Consider the following 14264-nt stretch of genomic DNA (forward strand, 5'->3'; position numbering starts at 1 on the left):
GAAAACATTTCCATAACCATAAGTGAGTGAGTGAGTGAATATGGTTTTACGCCGCTTTTAGCAATATTCCAGCAATATCACGGTGGATTCACACATTGTACCCATGTTGGGAATCGAACCCGGGTCTTCGGCGTGACGAACGAACGCTTTAACCACTAGGCTACCCGACCGCCATAACCATAAGAAATATCTGCTAAAAGCAGCATCTGTACGATTCTGACAGCACAAGCATGTCTTGTGGATCACTATCAAATACTGATGACACCAGGGATTGGCGATTAGTCAAAGTGTAAGTGGTCATTAATCACAAATAACTCAAAATGGTGATTTTCACTTAAATAACTTTAATTCTGGAAAAAGCCACAATATTTATTATTTACTTTCAAATAAAATTTGACAAAGAGCATCACAAGTTCAATGAATAATTAATTTTCAATATACCTCCCAGTAGGTATCCTGAAATGAAAGAATAATAATAATTCAGACTTTGTAGAATCACACACACTCTGAGGACACTGCACTCACGTAGAGCACAAATACGTGTGCATGGTCAGCAACCTTCCTCACGCAAGAATCACGAAAGACTTTCTGTTGTCAGACCCAACTTATTCTGTTCTCGTATATTCCATTCCATTTTTCAGACATATTCAGTCTGTTCTCAGATATCTCAGATACATGTACAGTAAACTATGGTTATAACGAAGTCAAAGGGACCACTAATTTTAGTTTGTTATAACCATAGTTCGTTAAAATCATATACACATCGTATATACAGCAAATGGACAGGGGAATAAACTCCAGTTTGTTATATCCGTCAGTTCAATATAAGTGTGTTCGTTATAACTGTAGTTTACTGTATTCTTATCACCCCAACCCATCAACACACAACCCATTCTGTTCTCAGATCCATTCATTCTGTATTCAACACACAACCCATTCTGTTCTCAGATCCATTCATTCTGTATTCAACACACAACCCATTCTGTTCTCAGATCCATTCATTCTGTATTCAACACACAACCCATTCTGTTCTCAGATCCATTCATTCTGTATTCAACACACAACCCTTTCTGTTCTCAGATCCATTCGTTCTGTATTCAACACACAACCCTTTCTGTTCTCAGATCCATTCGTTCTGTATTCAACACACAACCCTTTCTGTTCTCAGATCCATTCATTCTGTATTCAACACACAACCCTTTCTGTTCTCAGATCCATTCATTCTGTATTCAACACACAACCCTTTCTGTTCTCAGATCCATTCATTCTGTATTCAACACACAACCCTTTCTGTTCTCCGACACCACCTTAATCACCCTTGCTGTCACGCACACTATAGTCAACCAACTGTACATTTTACCTCAGTAAACTGAGATGTGCAAATCAATTCATTCATCAATAAATACCATCTTTATCCCACTGAATGATACTACACAGACTGATACTGATGAACCATTTACAAATATAAAATAATCTTCAGAATGCAGTCAATTTTGATATATTTATGGATGAAGCCTCACTCCATCCAAGATGTGAAATCTTTTGTTGAAGCCTCATCTAATGCCACACAGATGTACTGATGCTGTCATCTTAGGGTGAAGAAGCAAACAAAACATGATTCAAGTTTTCCAGAAACAAAGGTTAGAAAAAACCCAATATATCAGATCTTGGGAAATTTCATGTCGGCAGAATATGCGTCAAAGTATCAAAACCTCAGTACCTTATTTCATAGCAAAATTCATAAATTAAACTTGAAGTAACTTGAAATAAATACTTCAACATGTTAAAATATATTGTGTCCTATCCAACTATTTGTATATGGAATGAATCAGTTAAGTAACTAAGTATCAGGGTATCAAATATACATGGAGATCCATAAATGAAAGTGTGCGTAACAGGTCAAACTTAAATCTTAAAAAATGCCTCTTGATAGCTTTAGGGTGGATCTATGGTCAGTCAGCAATATATGATGTGTTGTTGAGGTGACATTTCAGCTTCATAAACTTAAAAGTTAAAATCATGATAATTGCTATATATAAGATTTTACTCTACATGAATGACTGTGATATGGTTAAAATCTGATTGGACTTCTGTCAATAAAAACATTGCTCTTGATAGGATTGTTAAAACCAGTGCTTTGAGATTTCTAAATTGCTGCACAACTAAATCAGAGGAGAACATGAAGGTTGACAGACTGACCCAGAAGACAACCATTGGCCTCACACAGATAAAGATGTTCAAAACAAACTTCCTCAAGCTTCTTTCAAGATTTGAAACAACTTTAAAATTTCATAACAATGTTAATTTCTTCTGTGCCAAAATGTTTTCAAAATTTTATAGTTCAGCCTTTTCCTCTGACGAAGTCAGAGTACAAGAACGGCATTGTAATGTTCAATGGGAAATATGCTCAAGTTTCCTGCTCATTTAGTGGAATGAATTATGTTTCCTTAGTGACATAAAGGTTGTCGTATTCAGCAGTATATCAATTGGCAATACATAGTTTCATCTTCTCAACAAAATAAATACAACACTCTGTATGCTGATTTACCACTATTAAGCTCTGCAGTCTCCAAAACAAAGGGGAGTCTAAGGGTGGTTGAGATTTGTTTCTTTTGTTAAGAAATAGGAGCCCGTCAATATGTCACCATTGACTATATAGTCATGACAAGTACCCATTCACGCTGCACTTCTTCCAGAAACTTGCTTGGTGGAATGGATTCTCAAATACCCTTCCTTTCTACAACGCACAACCCTGACTAGCCGACGACAACACACAACCCTGCCTAGCCAAGTACAACACTACATACACAAGCACTGTGTCATACCCTGTCAGTGAAAGATTTTTCAGGTACATTCTAAATCCAGTGATTAACATACGTCACAAACTATTTGGAATATTATGAGTTCTGATTACATACAAACATTATATGCAAATCAAAAGAAGTTAAAGAACATCCAGGTTTTTCAGAGACTATAGTTACTCCGTCATTCCATGAACACTTTTCTGTAATCAACATATGCAACACAAAGGGTGTTATTTAACAAGGTCAATGACCATGGGGTGCCTAATGAGATGACAGATGACATGTTTATTGAGTTTATTGACTGGTATTTATCTGGACCTGCTCAGAGACCCGCGTCGCCAGCAGCACATTTGCTTCAGCCCCAGGTCTGCACCAAATGTCATTCAAAATTCCCAAATGGTTACAATAAATTTCTTAATTCATGTACCGGTAATAACTAATTAGACGGTTTTGAACAGGTAGCCTGCACCTCACTTATAAGAGAATCTCTATGAGGAAAGGGTTTTGATGCTTAGTTTAATAATCCATTAAATGCAATCTCAAAATACAATAAGTAACTCTGAATTAAAAAAAGTATGAACTATAAAAAAGCCTCAATTTTGAACAAAATAACATTTTTGCCAAATTGCCTTCAATGGCACTAAGTTTAGAACCTAGATGAATCCCTGAGTGAACACATGCTTCATTCTTATTTTTCCCATTTGGCTTTACCTCATAATACTGCTCACATCATCAAATGTTCCTGATGCAACAAACACAGTTCCACGTGGATGTATGGGTGTGAGAGGGCACATGTACAAAAAAATAATAATAACTGGAGCATGTATTAGTGAAGGAGCACCAATATAGCCAATTACAGTATGTAAAACTGGAACACCACATCAAGTCACATAAACCCGTAAACAAGCACAATCAATGCCCGTTTTGACATATTCTCTGGGATCTGGTTATACTGTCATATTGTATATACAAAAACCTGGCAGACATCACATCTGGGTAAAATTGTCATCAAAATATATAGTGTTTTACAAACAGTATTTGATCAATCACTCTTCGATTACATACACACTGGTACAGCAAGTTGCAGCATAAGCAGACAACATGACCGGGAAGCATACGCTCCAGTGACATGAGAAGTTGTGCAAACAACTAATTCTAAACACTGTACCATGATAAGTACTTTTGTTCAAATTTCAAACCGAACACAATATTTGTAAAAGTTACATCACGGACGAAATGAATTAAACCTCTTACAAACAAATTCAGACAGGACAACTTTTTCAAGAAAAGACAATATTGAGCAAATTTCATTTGGAATGACTTGCCAAACACAAATCACAAAAACTATTTATCTCAACATCTTAAACATGATTAGCTCAATAAACATCAGAGAAAAGTGCTTTAATCCTATCAACGTACCATAAAATAACAAATCTTTTACCTATTACCTATTGTATGCCAAACTATTGTACATGTCACAAATGCTATATCCAACAAGACTGGTTAAGACATTTGCTTATTGATTATATGACGATAATGCCATTGTGATGAGGTCCGGATACACATAAAATTATACATTTCTTTATTACATATCTGCATAACTCTCTTCATCCAGACAAGCAATCATTGTGTTACTGTTGAATACATATCACCATACTAACTGGAAAACAGATAACTTTCAATTCAACAAAACTTTGTAACAGCTTTCAGGCATTTCTTTGTCCAAAAGAAATTCCATGTTGAGAAGACAGATGTCAAGTTTTCACAAAGTTATACTGTGTCTATGCTATTTCAAAGATGATCTATTCTCAAACAAGTCTCTCCAGACACTGCTGTTGCTATGGTACCTCTAGTCTGTGTTGTTGCTTTACTACATGACCTCCTCTAGTCCATGATATTGCTGTGCTAAATGACCTTCTCTAGACCATGCTGTTACTCTGCTGTGGGACATCCTACATACCCTACTGTTACTAAGGTACATGACCTCCTCTAGTCCCTGATATTGCTGTGCTAAATGACCCTCTCTAGACCATGCTGTTACTCTGCTGTGGGACATCCTACAGACCCTACTGTTACTAAGGTACATGACCTCCTCTAGTCCCTGATATGCTGTGCTAATGACCTTCTCTAGACCATGCTGTTACTCTGCTATGGCACATCCTCCAGACCCTACTGTTACTAAGGTACATGACCTCCTCTAGTCCCTGATATGCTGTGCTAATGACCTTCTCTAGACCGTGCTGTTACTCTGCTATGGCACATCCTCCAGACCCTACTGTTACCAAGGTACATGACCTCTTCTCTGCCTTGCTGTTGCTGTGCTAATGACCTTCTCTAGACCATGCTGTTACTCTGCTGTGGGACATCCTCCAGACCCTACTGTTACCAAGCTACATGACCTCCTCTAGGCCCTGATAATGCTGTGCTAAACGACCTTCTCTAGACCACGCTGTTACTCTGCTGTGGGACATCCTCCAGACCCTACTGTTGCCGAGCTACATGAACTCTTCTAGGCCCTGCTGTTGCTGCACCACACACATCTGATACATGCACATCCTGACAATCATTCATCTTCAGCTAGCTGCCATTAGAAGTGGGAGGGCACAGTCTCCAGAGCTTCATCTGTAGAACGTGTCCTCTCCAGATTCTGAAAACAGAAAACAAAAAACAACCTTTAAACATCTATGTCATGTATCACTGACTTTCCTCCTCTTTGGGTACAGAGAACAGCCAGAGGTTTAGGAGGACGAACTGGATGATAGATGGACACTTCTTATCTTGTTGCAAATCTTTGGACATGGCAAAAGGTAACATTTTATCACCACTGGGGCTAACCAATTAAGTTACTGGGACAAAGAGGTACAACTAAATGTGCTACATTCTGATCAGGATATCTGCATCTGGTGAGAAACATTTCAGGGCCATCAAATCCAAAAGTTAATATTTGATGTTCTGTTTGTTTGATGTTAATTTCGCACTAATTTATATTCTAACTATGACAATGGTCTATAAAACAGATAAGTTTATAAGTCTGGATCAATGGTCCATGCTGTCAGCGAACAATGACATGTAATCATCTTAGTCACTGTACTGGAAAACCCGATCCAATTATTCACTTGTTTTGACAAACATAGGCTACTGGGGTTCTATATTAACCTGAAATCCCCACTGGGATGATAGCTTCTTGCTGACTGGCCATTGTGAGTGTTACCATCGTACTTGTAATAAGATAAACACTTTGTTGGTTTCAAGACATGAACCGATGTAGGTGTTTATAAACTGTTTCTTTAACTGAAGAAAGTGCCTAATTTACAATGTATACAAGTTTTATTAACATTCACCAAGGACCTTGTTTCATAAAGTAAATATGAAATGTCAATGCCAGTGAATATCGCTATTATATGCCGAAACAGAATCTGTTTGGCATAAAAGGCAAAATTGTGGGGGAAATTATATGAATGGATCACTGAAAAATCAATGACACTAAATAAAACTAATAAAACGGACAATCAAAAATGATCACACACAAAGTGTCAGCTAAAAATATGTGGTATATAACACTTTCATGTTTGAATAATATCCTATCGTTTTTAAACTATGATGTCCAATCAAATATGGAGAGCAGTCTTAGCCACACCTGAAGCTATCATGAGACACAGCTCCAACATATCTACTGTCCTTATATACACAGTGAGCTGATGGTCAGTAACGCCACAACTCATCAAGACATTGTCACCCTGGTTTTGTCATGGAAACATAAGGAATAAAAGCAGAGTTATCTCCCTCTAAACCTGATGAGTCAGCAATCCTGTCTGGGCCAACTGACAGTGAATGCTGACTATCAGACACACCATGTCTCAGATCACACATGAACCTGAGTACTAACATAACAAGGCCAGGCTTTCTTTTTAGAAAACTTGGTTTACGATTCCACGGACTAAAATTTTTTTAAATGTGCATGTTTTATTATTCCATGACCAGAAATAAGTAAAACTTAATAAACAACACAATTACTGCCACTATCAATTTAAATAAATGATTTAAAATACTAGGAATAAACCTATTGCAAATTTATCTTAAAAACTTAAAAAAACATTCAATTTTGATGAATCTCGACAGATCCAAGTCAGTAACACAAGCTCCTCACAGCGATAGTACGTTCCCGGAGCTCTCTATACTATCGCTGCCACCAGTCAAAACTCCCCACTGTGAATAGGTGGCCACAACCATGCTTGGAGTTGAACTCGCAACCGAATGACCGTTATGTTTACAAACAAGTGACGACTGTCGTGACGCCGAATACACTTATCGCTGCTAAATTACTTTCTTCGTTTGTCAATTTGAATTTCTGTTTCATTAAAACTATCGTGTTATTGATATAGTAAGAATGTAAGGGAGAAGTTGGTTGATTTTCCGTTAGTCTGCAATCTCGAACCAATCTGATTATCAAAACAACAAAGTAAATTCATCTGGAAAACATGGTCAGTCGTAAACCTTTTCAAATTGAAATATGATGGCACTCCCAAAGACATAAACAAAAGTATAAACGTTACTACATATGGGGTTTGAGGGCAAATTTCAAGATTCTTGTAATGGCCGCGCCCACACTGGTGGCAGCGATGTTACCGAGAGTGTAACGAAGGTGTCACGCGCTGGGAAGGAGCTTGTCAGTAACAGTGAGAAGGGAGGTAACTCTAAACTTTCCTATTCTTACAATCTAAACTTTTCCCCACCCTACTTAACATTTTGAGGAAATCAAGAATAATAATAATAATTGAAATTGGAATTCATATGCATATTTTCTCAAACCAGCACTGTGCATTTTGGGAGCCAAAAATCTGTAAACCCGTTTTAAAAAACAAGTCTGGCCTAATATGACAGAGAACCACAAAGGACACACCTGTTATTTATTTTACATTTTATTCATCATTTCTGTAGTATACACACAATGTACACATCATTGTTGTAAGTATGTCACATACTAAAAATATCACTGATATGTGTCTGGAGTAAGCATATATTTTAACACACACACACACACACATATATACATAAAGAGGCTTCGTTAATGTTAGTGTTATCAGATTATGCCCTTGTATCTATATAAAGGTTTAAGGCTGCGACAGTTTTTGTAATAACAGTAATCAGTTGAATTTAGCATGAAAAATAGCTCTTTAACTGACTGACTGATCAAATCACAAACAACTCATTAAGCGCTGACCATGTGAGGCAATAGAGTTTTACTTCTATCTTCATTTATAGCATAGATTTAGAGTGAGTGAGTGAGCTGGGTTCAAAGCCGCTTTTAACAGTATTCCAGTTATATCGCGGCGTGTCAGCTTAATGTGGAAGGAAAGCCTGACGTGATGCAGGTCTCAGACGTTTCCACTTCGGCGAAACCCACGAGTACGGGTATGGTGCTGACAAACCTAGAAACATAATCAGGGCGAATCAGGATTCGAACCAACAATCATAGGTTTCTGGCGTGCCCAAAGGACGCAACTCTGCACAGCGAAGCACGGCGCCTTAGACGACTGGGCCACCCGTGTCCCTAGTGAACCATCAGCATCTTCTTTTGTCTAGAGATGGTATTGGAGGTTTACAGTGTATCACAATATTTTGCGATCCACAAGGCCGTATTGCGATACTTATCACGATATATTGTACATTTCTAAATTTGTATTTCAGAAGCAATCTGATACATTAATTTATAAATTTAAGTTCAAAAATGGAAACAAACAAGATGCTGGTACAACATAATGTTTAGTCAATATATACACAGCCATCTTGGGGCCCCAAATGCATGCTGGGGGCAGCGAAGGCGTTTGGCAAGTATATTACATTAAACACATCATAAAAATCGCTATTTTTTAATCACTCAATAAATCAAGCATGGAAAAATGATATTGTGATAGGTATCGTGGAAAAATCTTACATCAATTTACCAATATACCGATATTACAGCACACACTTAATTTTGTCTACATCATGAATTTGAGCAATATGAAAATGATATCACATTTAACAAGTACATGAAAAACATATTCAAAATTAGCTCTATAACTTAGCTGGGCTCGCACTTGAATTGTTGCTACCTCAAAGATGATAATCCCCTGTGTGGGTAAAAGGCTGGTTGGTTGGTTGGTTTGTTGTTGAAGGCCGCACTCAGCAATATTCCAGCTATAAGACGGCGGTCTGTAAATAATCGAGTCTGGACCAGACAATCCAGTAATTGATATCATGAACATCAATCCACGCAATTGGGATCAATGACCTGCATCAACCAAGTCAGCGAGCCTGACCACCCGATCCCGTTAGTCGCCTTTCACGACAAGCATAGTCGCCTTTTACGGCAAGTATGGGTTGCTGAAGACCTATTCTACCCCGGAATCTTCATGGGTCGGGTAAAAGATCATGTCTAGTAATGCGTTGATCAGCAGGTGACCCAGTCTGCAGGAGACCCTGTCTGTCTACGTATACTAAACTCATTAATAGAGGATACCATGGGAGTAAGATGACTGACATCATACATTTTGGTAAAGTCCACCTTGGATAGATTCTGTATACATCTCAATTGGTAATGCCACGACAGACACTACCGGGTATTTGAACCATAAGCATCAAGTAACAATGACAATAAAAAACAACAAATGCCAGTCTGACTTCAGACTTAGAGTAAGCAAGTTTCATTTAAAACTAACCACCTCCATAATTAAACAAGGAATGGTCAAAGTGGGTTATCCATGATAGGTAGCAGAAGTTGAGACTAGAACAAACAGCCACACATGCACGTGGCTGTGTTAGTGCAATAACCATGAACACGACTTAAAGCCCATTTCACCTCACCTCACCATGTTATTTAAAGCTGATTTCAAAATTCCTGCAATATCACAGTCGGCACCATCTACCGTTACACATGGTGATTTGAAAACTATTCTTTGGTGTTTAGAGCCCCTGTTTTTTACCATATGAGGCTGTGACATCAACAATTCCAACTTAGAGGAAAACACTCAATTTCATAGACCCCAATTTGTGATAATATCTAGCATATGCCCATATGTTAACAACACAACAGATGACAGGATGTACTGTTAGTGACACAGCGGTTAATGTAGCACCACACTTACAGATCGAGGAAGTGTTTGTTTGTTTGTTTGTTTGTTGTTTAACGCCATACTCAGCAATATTCGAGCTTTATGACGGCGGTCTGTAAATAATCAAGTCTGAACCAGACAATCCAGTGAATGACATCATGAACATCGATCCACACAATTAGGATATGATGACATGCATCAACCATGTCCACCTGACCACCCGATCCCGTTAGTTGCCTCTTAGGACAAGCATGGTTGCCACTTACGGCAAGCATGGGTTGCTGATGACCTATTTCACCACAGGTCTTCTGGAGGAAGTGAACCAGATGAGAATGTAATATTAACAGAGACAAAGCATCACCTTCCAAATGTTCATACGAAAAGGTTAAATCCACATTAAGTTAAAACACACAAGAAAATCAGTTGATATATAGCTAATCAACACTAGTAGATAGGATTATAACAATATTAATTGTTCAAAGAATGCCTTACAAGAAAAAAGTCAAACCAGTAAAACTCACCTTTTCTAAACAAGGTGTGTACCTTGTGATTTTTGAAAGAATAACAAAGAAAAATACATATGTGGATTAACAAATGTAATGAGACCAAAACTAAAACAATACACAACATGTTATCTTCATAAAATTTGAGAAATTAAAACAAATGCCGTTGTACAAAGCAATCTTAGCACTAAGGTGATCGTAACTCCCATACCTTAACATACTTATGACAGTCATAGCGCTAAGGTTGTTTTGTACAATAGCACCCAGGGATTTATCCAGGAATTTTGATCAGATGTTTATGGTGGGATGAATAAGGAAATTAATCTTAACCTGAAGTAGAGACTTTACCATTCTCTTAACACACATAATGCCCTTTGCAATTATATAGACGATTATAGAAATTATTATACACATATTCATCGCTGAAAGAGTGCCATCAGTACACTTGTCATAATTTTACTTGACTTTCAATAGACATTAATATATGTAATGATTCCAAGTACAACAACAAGAACAAAGAAGCAAATGCTGCAAGAATACTTGAAATATTAATTCAAAGGTATTTGTAGCTTCCATTTAATGCTGTCATTTGCAGATGGAATCTTTAAGACTTCTCGTGTTTAAAGATTCACGATCTATATTTGCACACATCTGAAAAAATGTAAGCATCTTAGCTCCTTTTTTTTTTCTCTCTTAAAATACTTTGGTAATGATAAAACTATTTCAAGAAAGGTCTGCAGGAGAAGGAGAGTAACCTCACAACATGCCATTCTACAAAGCAGTACTTTCTGTCCATTCTATCTATTCAGCAACCAGCAATAGCTATAAGAGAAGATTCTAAAACAAACATGTCAATAAGATTATATTTTATCTTAATAAAAAAGATAGTTTTGGAAAAAATATATCTGTAATTCAAATATTGAAAATGTGCCAATGGGATGATATAAGCATGAATTGTGTTGTTTGTTTGTTTGTTTGTTGTTTAACGCCACACTCAGCAATATTCCAGCTATATGACAGCGGTCTGTAAATAATTGAGTCTGGGCCAGATAACCCAGTGATTGACATCATGAGCATCTATCCACGCAATTGGGATATGATGACATGCATCAGCCAAGTCAGTGAGCCTGACCACCTGATCCCGTTAGTCCCCTCTTACGACAAGCACAGCAGCAGCATGGGTTGCTGAAGACCTATTCTACCCTGGATCTTCAGGGGTCGAATTGAGTTGTGATAAACCACATTGCTTAACTGGAGTCTCATTAAGTTTGGTAGTCATAAGCTGCAACAATAAGGATTGATAAAGTACTTAGTTTTATAATCCCCCTGCCCTGATCTCCCGATGCCCTGATCTCCTGATGCCCTGAACAGTAGTTTCGACATATGTCAGACATCCACTACAGATTCTTATTCACTAAAGAAATAAACAGACAAATAATTTATAAACAACATACATATCATACTTTGGTATTACTGACATAAGCATTGTCAGAGAAAACTAGAATATCAAAAATCAAGACCAGCAGTATGTGCAGTTTACAAAACAATATGACCATGATAGCAATGGAAGATGATCCTATTTGGGTTTTGTTGCTTTTATTTACAAAAAGTAGCGGAACCATTCAAAAATAAACTGTTTCATTAATCAGCTGAGATTGCTAGGATTGGCCATTTGCAAGAAATGTCACAATGTAACCACTAGTTTGGCTACCACACCACTCTCTATGAACAAAGACAAGGATATGATTGCAAAAACAGATTTAAGCTATGTATTTCAAGGAAAAAAATCATGTGTCACAGTTACATATGACATCAATGGTAAGTTGTTTCTCTAATTTTGTTTATGAATGCTCAAACTAATTTTTGAGAATATCAAGAACTTTCAAACTGTACCATAGAAATGCATTTGAACAGATTCTAAAATAAACAGTCAGTTCCACTTCAAAATGAGGACACTGAGATAGATCATAAACAATGTCTCTCATTTGCCACAAAGGACAGGAAAAGGTTTTTGTCAGGTAGACTCAGTTTATATAAGCCAATGTATAATCATTCATCTCAAATAATGCCAAAAGACATGTTCGTAATAGTAGGCTGTATGTCGAACCTACCACAACCTTACTTCAATAAGTGAAAACACATTCCTCTCAACGATCACAGCTATAAAAATTTCAGTCAACACACTGGATATGTAGAATGACCAGTCATTCAAGCCGTAAACCTATCAATCACTACATCAGCATCCAGAAATCATACAGTTTCATAAAACATCCTGAAAGAATGAAAGACAATCAAATATTGGTCAAGTGTGAGAACAATGTACAAATGAATAAAACACAAGAAAAGGTCAAGAGCTTATTACACTGGTCACTTGACGAACAATTTCTTGACAATTAAAGAAGATGAAGATGCAACTTCCACTGAAGTGTCTCTACACCAGCTGAATCCTTCTTGAACTTTGAAGGACACGCCTGTAGTCACAGCACTAAAGTAATGGATCTCAATGACTTCGGAGGCTTGTAACATCCCCATGTGGAGTTAACAGTTACACAGTCCCCACAGTATCACACTCAGTTTCCAAGACACAATAAAAACAATTTGGTCAGATTTTCTTCACACACACACATCTGAAAACCCTGATGAGCACCTTTGATTTGTAATATCACATCATTCAATATAGCCACACACATCTGTATTCCTTGAAGGAAGATATGAGACACTCTCCAATTGCCTGAAGCAACATGCCCTTTGTTTAACATATCCTTCATCGAGTGGAAACATTCTTAAGTGGATCTATCTCTTATTTTCTGGTGATGGTAGAGAAAATGAAGTTTGTTTTCCTGCCTCGCACAGAGTCTTCCTCCTCAACTATCCCACACTGGAATGAATCATGTATTACCAGAAGAACATCTTCAAGCACCCTATGCTATGTTATCCTGCTGAAAGACCCTGGTCATCCATTACGATCTACGTTGGTGGTGGCAAAGGTCAAGGTTAGAGGCCATTACTCAAAGCAAGAGCAAGTGGTGGCCTCAATGGCGCTAATGGACCCATTGGCTAGGACAGTCTGGAAGGAGGAAAGAAAGGAAGTCAATAAGGGGAGAGAACTCTACAGGGTTCTTGGTTTGTGAATAAGGACTTGTAATGATGATGAAAGTTGGATGAATTCATATTCATTGATTGAGATGAGAGGATAATCTCGGGACGATTCACTTGAAGTGATATTCTACAGTCCTTGTTTGAGGTCTTGACATTATGGAATGAATACATTTAGTATTTCTCAAGAAGTGTTTCCATTTTTCAGTGACTGAGCTTGGTTTTGTGGCCTGCTAAACATTACTGTGGACCCTGTGGACCCTGTGACTTCATCACCCTACATCCCACAACACTTGCATCAAGACTAGACACAGACACAACACTTGCGACAAGCCTAAACACAGACACAACACTTGCGACAAGGCTATAGACACTGACACAACACTGATGCCAAGACAAGGCACAGACAAAACACTTGCTAAGGGAAGGCAGACACAGACAGCTTCTCTGACAGTTTCAGCCACCCATCATTGCTTTAATACCTACACAGGAACAGTGAGAAAAGAAAGCAGTGATGGGAGATATGAGACAAGGGTTTATGTTATATTATAGCTTGTCACTGATGGACTAAAGGATGTACTAAATAACACAATGTCATGCTCTACCCATGATGTCAGGTTCCATATGGTTGTACAGCATTCACGCTTATACTGTAGTAATGATTGGTTGGTTTGTTGTTTAACGTCGCACTCAGCAATATTCCAGCTATATGACGGCGGTCTGTAAATAATCAAGTCTTCACCTGACAATCCAGTGATTGACATCAT

General features: G+C 37.7%; 1 protein-coding gene across 10 annotated transcripts in view; it reads right to left on the reverse strand.

Annotated features, from left to right (window-relative positions):
* Positions 1 to 338: 338 nt before the first annotated feature.
* LOC139445707 (6-phosphofructo-2-kinase/fructose-2,6-bisphosphatase-like) overlaps positions 339 to 14264 on the reverse strand; it is a 102984-nt gene continuing 89058 nt past the window's right edge. For 4 of the 10 annotated variants that reach the window (XR_011651877.1, XM_071226905.1, XM_071226909.1 and 1 more), the window contains one exon: positions 11343 to 13468. Coding sequence is in view for 4 of the 10 variants with exons in the window: in XM_071226905.1 (XP_071083006.1) it covers positions 13406 to 13468 (63 nt within the window). In the remaining 6 variants the exon portion in view is untranslated. Of the gene's footprint in view, positions 5452 to 11342; positions 13469 to 14264 lie in introns of those variants that run through there. The other 6 variants (XR_011651880.1, XR_011651878.1, XR_011651876.1 and 3 more) reach the window with 3 other exon arrangements.

This window comes from Haliotis cracherodii, unplaced genomic scaffold, assembly GCF_022045235.1.
Source record: "Haliotis cracherodii isolate W230 unplaced genomic scaffold, xgHalCrac1.p SCAF_6, whole genome shotgun sequence".
Lineage (NCBI taxonomy): Eukaryota > Metazoa > Mollusca > Gastropoda > Lepetellida > Haliotidae > Haliotis > Haliotis cracherodii.